The 11,777-nt window shown below is 39.9% G+C and overlaps 1 protein-coding gene across 4 annotated transcripts in view; it reads right to left on the reverse strand.

Annotated features, from left to right (window-relative positions):
- Positions 1–7,846, reverse strand: part of LOC129770033 (glutaminase liver isoform, mitochondrial) — a 28,826-nt gene extending 20,980 nt beyond the window's left edge. For 2 of the 4 annotated variants that reach the window (XM_055772617.1, XM_055772616.1), the window contains exons 1-2: positions 7,563–7,846; positions 6,869–7,505 (exon numbers count right to left, since the gene is read on the reverse strand). In XM_055772617.1, coding sequence (XP_055628592.1) covers positions 6,869–7,369 — 501 coding nt within the window. In that variant the 5' untranslated portion in view covers positions 7,370–7,505; positions 7,563–7,846. Of the gene's footprint in view, positions 1–784; positions 1,419–6,868; positions 7,506–7,562 lie in introns of those variants that run through there. The other 2 variants (XM_055772620.1, XM_055772618.1) reach the window with 1 other exon arrangement.
- Between the last annotated feature and the right edge of the window lie 3,931 nt (positions 7,847–11,777).

The raw sequence follows: 11,777 nt of genomic DNA on the forward strand, positions 1-11,777 counted from the left end.
TTCGGACAACTCCAAAATGGAAATGGTCAGCCTACTGAAAAAATAAAAAAATACGGGTCTAATGTTTTGCAATAAAGAACAAAACTACTACTTTTCTCTAAAATCTGAGAACCACTATATCAGTTTGGCATGGAATGGCTGTACTATAACAACCGCTTGGCGCGCTGCAGTTTGTTTGTTTTGTTTTGTTGTCCTTCGCGCGAAGCAGAAATAATGTGTCTCTTTGTTTAGTGATGTTCATCTTTAAAATGCCCGAGAAAAGGCAATACTCTGAAGAAAGTCAAATCCACATTCAAAAGGGGAAGATTTTTTACGATCAGTAATAGTTTTTCCTAAATTTTGAATGGATTAATAGGATGACAGTAAACTCAAGCTATAAGAAGTGCAACAACAAATTCGATTTTATCATACAAAAATTGTGATTTCTAAAACCGGACAACCCATGATCATTTTCCGGAAAAAAAACATGATCAGAGGTGCACAACCCATGTCCATAATTTCTCTTTGAAAAAAATCATTAAAAAACATAAAAAATTGGATAATTTGAACACCTTATAGTATTATTAGCAACTAGAGACTTGAGGTTTTTCAACAATCCCAAATTCGTCTTGAATATTTGTTATTTTCATGAAGAAAAATCGATTTGCATTTACTAGTTGCGTGAAAACACCCTAAATCGGACAAGACTATCGACTACAAGACAAGACTATAAGACTACCACTTTCAAAATTTTAATCATAATCTAGTAGTTCTTCCCATCTTTCAGCAAAATTGGTATACTTACAGCATTGGATACATGTACGTATCGATATGAAGCATGGCATGCAGCCAGTTTCTTCTCAATAATACTCTGTTTAAGAATACGTCCGTTTTGCGTGGAATTATTCTGCCATCGAGAGATCTTCGTGATTATCGTCCTAGCAACGGTGGAATAATATTTGTTCCACTGATCTATTCTAGTAGCATTTCGTGAGCCACGAGTGAAAAGCTTTAGATTCAGTTGACAGCTTTGTGTTAAAATTGGCACTGGAGCGATACATTTGAGCATCTTCAACTTTTTTCTTCAACCGAACGATAGGTAACACAATGTTGAAGCTTCAGAGATATATCAGCTGAGCAGAATAAAACGTTATACACTTTTCGCTAGGTTCTAGGTGAAATGCAGAAAAAATCAATATCTTCCCCGATTGAGATGTGGTCTAAATTGTCACTGAATTTCACAGCCTTCTTTTGCAAATCAGAATGCATGTAACTAATTTTTCCGATATTGCTTGTTATCGTTTAAATCTTGATAATAGCTCCTCTTTTCTACACTCATTTTACTCTGCCTATTAAGAACTCTTCAATGCCTAACAGCAATTGCACTTCAGGATCTGGAGAGCTTAAATCCTTGTAACCTACTGATTGTGTTTCAGTTTTCTCATCACATTGAAATTCATCCGCAGAGAAGGGAGAGCAATAATAGGTTGTATGCGCGAGATATGTTTCACCCAGAAGTAACATAAAATAGCGCGCCAAAACCGATCTGTGTAATTCGTTCCATGCATCAAAGAAGAACATCTCTTGTTTATTGATTTCAATAACTTTTTATGTCTTTGACATAAGAATTAAGTACTAGATGCATTTAAAACACAAAATAATGTTGTAGCAATAACATCAAAAGTTTAGATTCGCTGAGAGATTCTTGTTACTCTCTTGGAGACGTTCAGAAAATTCATGCGTACGACTTTCCACATGTGTGACCTTTAGTCAGCAATGAATGAAGATATTTACAATCGCACGTTGTGCCTTCAAATCACGCTCGGTGTAATCAATGGAACATCTCGAAATGTGTGAACGAAAAATTCGGATGATACTGTATAGATTCAAAAGAATTAAACCCTGTGCAAATAGTGTATGAAGATAAACTGCTCAATATTCTTCATTTAGCACATACACGGTAATTGTCGGGATGAAATGTATGAATGATTAAAATAACATGTTAATGAAGGTAAAAATACAATTCTTGGAAAGTCTATCTTTCGAGAATACATGAGGTTTCGTTACGAAGCGAGTTTAATTAATGTGTTGAATCATTCTCAAACAACATGATCGATTTATCTATTTCTAAATTATATTCACCGCCAGGAAGGGCTTGATTCAATCGTGTCCATTTGAAGAAAATCAAAAAGTGGATAATCACACGATGTCGAATCAAAAGAGAACATGGTAGGTGTACAAGTGTACGTGCTCACTCATGGATGAGTAAATTTAAAAATATATTTTGGGCTGCTTCCAAACTAAAAATTCTCTAAGACAACTGCTCGATGTTGTGTCCCAAAGTTTATTTTCGCTATCAAATTTGCAATAAACTTGCTGTTGCGTACAAAAAACCAAGGTATGAACTGTAAGATGTTCAAGCAAAAAGTATCTGGAAAAAGGGTACATTAAACTAGAGATACTTTAGAGGTACTGTGATCGATTCATATTGGTCAGTTGTCTTATAAATTTGAATGTACGCTTGAGGTCCACTAGAAACAGTGTGAGACTGATTGCCTCTAGGAAAAATGCTAGTATTCTTGCTAATTGTTTTCCATTGTCCTGTCCGTCATAATCCATTGTTGTTTATTGTTATGTTTATCTGCGCCCACTAGCGATATTTGAATTTTCGATTTCGTTCGTTCGTTCGTTGTTGAATTATAGAGGCTTTAAACTCTCAGGCCGATGATATAGTAAACGCGAAGCGAAGCGTTGCGGAAAAGCGAATTGAACAAACGCGAATTACAACGCGAACTATGACATAGTTAAAGCGTTTGCACGCGCGTTCTTGATGTAAACATTGATCGTAGGGGCTTGTTTGTGTTGTTGTTGTTTTTTATTCGCAGTGTTCGAAATGGATTCGTCGGACGAGGAATATTTTGCCTCTCCGGGCACTATTGATTTTATTTTTAATAAGGAACGGAAATTCGCTGTGCATCCCATCAACCTTAATAGACGAAGGGATGGGGAATTCTATCGGCTGTATCCGGAGCTAAGGCAGTACCCGGACAAGTTCAAATCTTACACAAGAATGACAATCGAAACCTTTGATATGGTTTTGAGTTTGATTGAAGGCAGTCTGATGAAAAATTGGACCAATCTCAACCGTGAACCGATCTACCCTTGCGAACGGCTTATTGTGACCCTGAGGTAAATTAATCAGATCATAATTTTAGTGCATCAACTTATGTTCATACGTTGTTCAGATATCTCGCTACCGGGTCGTCGTTTCAGACGCTGCGTTCTCTTTCCGCATGGGACGACCTACAGTTGCAGAAATTGTAAGGGAAACATGTCAGGTGCTGTGGAAAGTACTGCAGCCAGTTTACATGCAGGTCCCTACGCAACAGATGTTTTTGTATGTCGCGGATGAGTTTTGGGCCAAGTGGAATTTCCCGCATTGCATCGGCTGCATTGACGGGAAACACATCCGTATAAAATGTCCTGGTGGATCTGGATCATTGGCGTAGAACTACAGGGTTTCTATTCGACAGTTCTGCAAGCCGTCGCGGATGCAAATTACCGATTCCTGACAGTAGAAGTAGGCGGATGGGGGCAACAGAGCGACGGGGGAACTTTAAGCGCTTCGGACTTGTACCAAAAATGCAGAAAGGAATCTTGAACATCCCTCCCGATGTACCACTGCCGGATCCAGATCTAAATGTCAATATGCCTTACGTCTTCGTCGGTGATGAAGCATATACGCTCATGAGGAACGTACTTCGGCCTTATTCACGAGCACAGCTTGATCAAGAAAAGGAATATTTCAACGCACGTTTGTCCAGAGCGAGGAAATGTGTCGAGTGCGCTTTTGGAATCATGGCTACCAAATGGAGAATCCTGTGGAAGCCAATTGAAACTGGGCTGGATTTCGCGGACGACATTGTTAAGGCAATGCATTCTCCATAACGTGTTGATACGCTGCTTGAAGAATCTGAAGCACACTTCAGCTCAGCTTCCAACCCGTACAATTCAGGAGGACAGCTCGTACAAAATGTGCACAAAAACCGTGAACCAAAATAAACTTGGTTGAATTTGAATGAAATTTGTTAAATAAAAGGTTTCATTAAAGATTATTAAAGCCCCAAATTCGATCATTCTGGATTTGATATGTCGACATTCCTTTGATGGTTTCTGATTCTTTTCGTATCAATAGTGTCGGACAATAACAAAGAAGCAATGCTGATGAAGTATTTCAATAATAGGGTTATTTATTTTTCTTCTAGAGCCAACACTTAATTTCCAACTTTTTACTTCAAATTCTGCATTTGATATCTCGACACTGCTTTGATGGATTTCCATTATATTTGCACTAATAGTCCAGAGGTTCTGTTCAAGCTATCTTGAGGGGAATCCTTGTAGAAGCCTCAAATGCCCAACCTCGCATTTTAAACTGTACAAGACTCGGAAACGGTTTATGTGTCATCTGTTAAAACACTACTTCATGTTTGCTGTACCGGTGCAAACATGAATTAGTGTTTTGGCGGCTGTCACATGTTTCCGAGTCTTGTGCAATTGAAAACTCGAAGTCGGCCATTTGTGGATCCTACAATAAGGCACCTTAACATTACCCGATCAACCACTCTTTAAGCTTCTTTATGAAACGATACCGAATCGATAAGGATCTCTATGGGGCCATACTTAAAAGACGTAGCATTTTTTTCGTCAATTTTGGACCCCCTCCACCTCGTAGCATTTTTGTATGCAATTTGCTGATTTTTTGTATAAATCGTCCAAAATCCGTCAACCCCCGCTCCCCCCTAAGATACTACGTCTTTTAAGCATGACCCCTATGGGTTGGCTTCGCTCATTATCGTTTCATAAAGGTGTTTAAAGAGTGGTTGGTCGAGTGCCTACTCTCATAGATTATTATTATTTTTGCATTTATTACGGAGTTTGCACCCTCTTAGACTACTGTGCAAATAACATGGGCTCACCCATTAATTATGTCACGCATTTAGTGGGGGTTGGTAAAGTGTAACAAGCCATACAAAAAATTTGAAGGTTCATACTAAAAACGTGACATAATTAATGGATCAGCCCTAATTGCACACTAAAATTTGTGCACAGTCCTCAAGGCTGAAAGTATAACTTGTTTGAAGCCGGTAGCTACTTTAGCTGACTGCGGGCAACCCGAAAAAAAATTACAATATTATTCAGGGTAGAAACAATGATTTTACGATAATATTCATTGTTACATTAAAAAACATTGTCAAAACATTGTACCTTTTCAAAATTCTACCATGCTGGACAATACAAATACATTGAAATATATAGTCACATTTAGCCACAGTAATATTTATTGTACACTCCATGTTTTAACAATGATTTCTGTGACGACGTTTTACAATGAATTTCATTGTTTTTGCAATACGATAAAAATGGTGTAAATTCATTGTAAAACAGCAAAAATAGAAAAATGCAGCTGTAGCTTCTGGATGGCCTGTATTAATGTTTAATTGAATACAGTAGTCCCCCCCGGATAATGTGGAGTGTGGTATGATCTTTTTAACATCCATTCAAGATATTTTCACGCATGTAACAATGTCACAATAACATGTGACAATTTAATAATTACACGATTGGCACTGGTTCATTTAAGTTCCATATTGTTGAAAAATTATAGTGAAAAAATTACACCATTAAGCACACTATTTGGGGAAATACTGTACCTGATGAAATATAATATTTTACCTTTAACTTATTAATAGCCACACAACGATTTCGATAATTGAAATACAAATCCACAGCAATATCCGTGGCCCAGTGAGTTGGAGCAGATACAACATAAGAAGAGATTCTCAACAGCCTTCAGTTCGATCCTCAGATCGGAATTACTAAAAAAACGCAAAAAGATTCACTTTTCCCACCCCTGGGCACCATTGTTTATTTTAAGATTTATTTTTAGGTGTCTATAAAGAAGAACTGCATTCACTGTTAATTTTTGTCGAATGCACTCTTAAATTTTACTTATTCCTGACTTACCGACAAACAGTAAAAATACAATAAAAACCATCATTCGCTATGAAAATTTCCAATGGAAAATCGTGAAAAAAACATTGTTAAGATTCGTAACGACCCCCCTTTTTCATTGTGAATTCGGTAAAAACAATGAAAATCATTGTTACGGACATTAAAAATTAATGTCATATTACTGTAGCGAAAATAGTGAAAAAACATCTCAAGAATCTTCACCGGCCTCAAAAACACATGCCAAATTTGGTTTCATTTGCTTGAATGGTTATCGAGTTATACAGAAATTTGTGTTTCATTTATATAGGAGCCCCCTTTTCAAAAGCGGGAAGGGTTCTCAAACCATCTCAAGAACCTTCACTGGCCTCAAAAATCCCAACATGTAAAATTTGGTTCCATTTGCTTGAATAGTTATCGAGTTATGCAGAAATTTGCGTTTCATTTGTATGGGAGCACCCCTACTTAGAACGAGGGGAGGGGTCTCAAACCATCTCAAGAACCTTCACCGGCCCCAAAAACCCCACGTTTTTCAAATTTTCACGCTGTTCTGTTTATCTGTGTATCATCAAACCAAAAAATTCGGAGTTGAAGTAGTAACATTCATTTTTAATTATATATCACATAATTTTTATTTTTCATGTGTTGATGTTTTTGAAAAATAAAAATATGTGATATATAATTAAAAATGAATGTTGGAGATTAAAATTACTTCTGGGAAGCTGCGCTAGAGATTGGCGATGTGATCACCGAGTATGGTCGCTGAGTGATCACTATCTCTTTTTCCACTTCCATTTGAATGATTTCCGAATACTCTCGTGCTGGAGTGCTCTGGTAATGTTGCAATGGTGCGATTCCGGTAAGTGGTGTATTGCTGTACCTGTTCTGATTTTCCAGCAATGGCGTATGAGGTGAGATTTTCCAGCGGTTTCTTGTTAACGTATTTCTGCACCAGACCTTCATCCATCCGAAAGTCCATTTTATCCTCCGGCTTAAGCTTGTGGACATGCGGAAGCAAGCTCTTAAAAAAGGCTGCATCTTCATCGTCGTCGATCGGGCTGGGCTTTCGGCTTGCCTTGCTTTCTAGAAGCTTGAGCTTCCGCGCCTCGATTTCAATGAGCTGCTGCTGAGCAGTTCGCTTGGTGGGTCTGTTCGATGGGTGATGGAAATTGGGCTCACTTATATTGGAGTGATCTGCATACTCCGATGCTCTGGATGCTTCCGCATCCGCAACACCACCAGCAACACTATCCTGTCCCCCAATCTCTTGGCATTCCTGAGTATCATCCTCATTTTCGCCGTCTTTATTATTTCCCCCACCAGCTGCGGAGAGATTTACACCAGACTTCCGGGGCCGCATTTGGTGCCTGAGGAACAGCATCGACTGGTAGTAGGGCCAGGAAGTGTGGGACTCAAAATTTAGTGGGCCTGCGTCACCGGATCTTCCTTCCTGGACCTTCCGCAACTCCTTTCCGAAGGTATCCCGGAGACTTTTCCACTTTTTTTAGCAGCATCCGCTGAAAAGTAAATACACTGTTTGGATGAGCCATAAAATATTTTTATTCACAACTTACAAGTAACATCTTCTCCCAGCTCAGTGAAAACTTCTCTCCACAGCTTTTCCACAACCGATTTGTTACGATAAAGTTTCGTTGTTTTATCTCACAAGGGCTTCTTCGCAAACACGGAATAAATTAAATTTTCCGCATCGATTTCCATTTCCGAACACTGTCAGCAAAACAAAACAAACAAAACACTGCCCAGTCGAAGCACCTCTAGCGTTTACACGCGTCAAAACACAACTCGAACTGCTTCGCCGCGTCTGACGGCCCGTTCGCAACGCTTCGCGTCGCGTTCGTTATATCAGGTAGACGCGATTCGCATACATTTTCAACAAAAGTGCTTTGACGCAAGCAGACGCAAACGCATTCACTATGTCATCATCCACGCTAATAAAATACAAAACACTCTCACAAAACCGTTGCGGCGCATCATCTCCATCGACCCACCGCAGCGTATGAGGAACCGTACAACAGTGATATTGGAACCAAGGCGCGTAGAAGTATATCCTAAGGTGGGCCAACTTGCTAAAACCACTCTTCAGCCATCTTGGAAGTCTACTGTGTTTTGTATGTAAACAAAACACAATACGCTAGTGCCGAAGCTCGCTCCTGATCAGTCTGTCTCTTTCACGCTTCAAGGAAATAATTCCCCTTCTGCTTTCTTCCGTACTGTTTTCATATACCGCTCCCCTAACCAACTTAGTGACAAAACGGCCTCACCTAGTACCATAGACCCGTCTTGATTGGAACCGCACACACCCGCCCCGCCTTATGTGTTTTATCTCATTCACATTTCATTATCTAGGCTCCGCGGCGGTCTGTCAATGCAAAATCCGCGCGGGAGAGCCGTCCAGTGTGTTCTTACGCTTAGCGTTTATGCGTCTTGAAAGGTCAAAATAAAGCAAGGCAATAATAAATGTACTCTCAGGTGAGCCAATACGTGAAATCCACTCTGCGGTCATGAAGCTGCGGATAATCGTATTCCATTCAATTTGTCCAGAAATGCAATATTTCAGACGTTTGTGATCAAGTTCTCTCTCCCTCTCGCTCGGGTAAATATCCCCTCTTCCGTTTCCCATCATTCTGTCTTTATATACCGCCCCTGTAATCCGCGTACTGTCCAAACAGTTGTACCTTGTACCATAGACTCGTCTTTCATCCGTCTATAAACATATAATAATGGCAGATAGTGAAACCGTCGAAAGCCGCTGAATGTGTTTTACCTATAGCTACTGCTGCGACTTGTCATTGTGAAAATCGCGCGGTAGAGCCGTCTAGTGTGTTTCCACCATATCGCATGATATGACATACTGATGTCAGATCCGGGCGGTTTGCATTTGATTTCCGCATTCGTGAAGAGCTTTCCCACAAACGAGTCCGCGCCCGCATTGCATCGCATGATGGGGTAATAGTGTTTGTGAGAGAAGAGCAAACCACACCGTCTGTTTTGGTTTTGCTACGTTAAAAGATCAATTCCAGGGTGGCAACTTGATTTGTGTTTCAAAATTCCTGTTTTTTCCAGGGTTTCCTGATAATTTTTTTGAAAAATTCCTGGTTTTAATACACATGCGAACACTCTACAAGTTTGCAAAACAAGATGAATTCATTTTTTTCTCTGTCGAAGATTGTCATAGAACAAGAAATATAGTAAAACAAACAATAGAACTGTAAAGGGACAGAATTATTGAAAACAAAGCTGAATAAAATAAAACTCGCATATACAGGGAGAATGTTCTTTAAACGGCTTTATTAACTTGCCCTGGAACATGTAAAACATTCTGAAGAAAATGAAAAAAGAAATATAAATTTAAAAAAGCAGTTTAACGGTTTTCATTATACTAATACTAATATATATACATTAATAATATAAATAATCTACTTAAAAACTAGAAAATTAAAAAAGTTGTCTGCTCCTCAATTAATGATAATCTTTCTGAGCATCCGCAGGAATTTGCACCTTTTTCTCCTTCGCTTCCTGCGCCGCTTTGCGCTTCCGTTTCGCTACGATCTTCTTATCTGCATCTTCCTGATTGGACTTCTTGAGAGCTTCAATGTAACGCTCGTGAGAGCTCTTCGCGTATTGCATGAGACTTTTTGTTATTTCTATATTTACAACTCCACCAGCACCCAAGATGGCATTGTGAACAATACACTGAGCTACCAAGCTCTGATCATTTTGGTTTACAACCAAACATTCTTTGTTCACGGAGAAATCCTGCTCCAATGTAGCATTGCCATGCGACAGAATAAAGATCCGTTTGACAAAGTCAAACAAGTTTGTATATCCATTCCCCGCTGCGCCTACGAGTTTCACCCACAAGATGTCCAAACGTTCTTCTTTTCGGCGATAGTTTTCTAGCACATCGCACGAACCCGCCACGACTGTCCGCCACGATACCACTGATTCTATCTTTCTCCACGAAATGTTCAAGAGCGAAATTCATGCGCTTTTTTGCAACATCAGGGTAGTTTGCAATAAGTGCTGGATCGATACAAGATATTCATCGTGTCACGGAATACGACAAAGGTGATCGTTCCTTCATTTTTCGAAGAAATGCTATGTAGTACTTTTTACAGTTCTGTAAAAAAAATCAAGATATTTTTCTCTAACTTGATAACATGATTTTTCTCCACAACACTTTTGATTGCAGCTTTCACAGCTGCAATAAATAAATAATAAATAATAATAAAATAAATAAATAAATAAATAAATAAATAAAAGGCTTGAGCAATGTATCCATTACTGATTTGATAAGGTTCGTCAGTTCGGAGAAAAGGAAAGATGCCATAGACTCGTCACTCTGAAAGCTCGTCAAAAAAGGTTGAACTGCAGCAGCTGATGTTAAAAAAAAAGATTAATTTAGTCCCCAACAATTCATCCTTAGCAGCCTCTGCAACTACTCTAAAGGAATTGGCTGTGAAAACAGCAACAAAGCTGCTAAGTAAATCTGAATGCGTATCTTTGTACTTATACTTCTTTTGTGCTTTGACTGCGGCTACGTAGGTTTTAAAGTTCGGCAGCATGTCCAGGGCTCTTTCTGCCACCGGCTGATTTTCGATAGTTAGCGCTCAACATCCGAGCTGATCAGTCGACGTTTTTAGACAAGCAGATTTCGGAAGTCGTTCACGGACTACTAAATACGTTTTTTTTATCGGTTATTCTTCTAACGTTTTCCGCGACGTGACACCTCGCGATGCCGCGCCGCGAAAATACGTTTCACGTTGACTATTCGCAGTTTCCGAAATTACTCTCCCATGAAGAGATCCATAAGTTCATTGGGAAAGAACTTGGTCTTACGAGAGAAAATGTTCTCCAACTCCAGCCCAGCAGACGACTTGGATGTACCTTCGTTAAGGTCAACGACTTCCAACTTGCCGAGAAGACAACAAACACGATTTGGTATTTGATGGAAAGACCTACAAGATACGAATTACGATGGAGGACGGTTCGGTAGAAGTCAAGTTGCTTGAGCTACCCGAGAGCGTCACAAACGACCAGATTACCGATTTTCTGGCAAAATACGGCGAAGTCATTAGCATCCGTGATCTACTGTGGGACGACAGATTCAGCGAATTTGGTGGTGTAAAAACCGGAGTTCGTGTTGCTCGAATGATAGTCACCAAGAACATTCCCTCTCTCGTTACAATCCAGGGCGAAGAAACTGCGTTGAGGTACAAAGGACAACGACAAACTTGCCTACACTGCCATGAGTTTGTACACATAGGCATTCCATGTGTACAAAACAGTAAACTGCTGGTACAGAAGCTCGCAGCAGATCAATCGTACGCTAGCGTAACGAAAAGTAAATCGTCCGAACCCTAACAGAACAAACAAACGAATCCAAGTAAACCAACAAAAGGTCCGCGTACAATCGGACTAAACGATATTGCGGGTCAACACCCAAGTCTCCTTGGAGTAAGTGAGATGCAAACTCCAGTACCCAACAAGAAACACACGATGCCACCCCCCGCAACACCTGCGACAATGAAACCCTCCACATCGCAAGCTGTAATCCAGCTCTCGCCGATTTCTGTTCCGAACGCGATCACATCGCATCGCAGGCCTGATGGCAATGAAACCGATTGCTCACAAACCTCCCAGACCTCGAATAACAGCCGACGCTCACGAAGACAACCGCCGGGCAAGAAAATGCGCCATTCCGGAGAAGACACCATCACCGCTGAACATGAACACATGAGAATTTCTGACGACGAATGCATTTAGAA

This window comes from Toxorhynchites rutilus, chromosome 2, assembly GCF_029784135.1.
Source record: "Toxorhynchites rutilus septentrionalis strain SRP chromosome 2, ASM2978413v1, whole genome shotgun sequence".
Taxonomy (NCBI): Eukaryota; Metazoa; Arthropoda; class Insecta; order Diptera; family Culicidae; genus Toxorhynchites; species Toxorhynchites rutilus.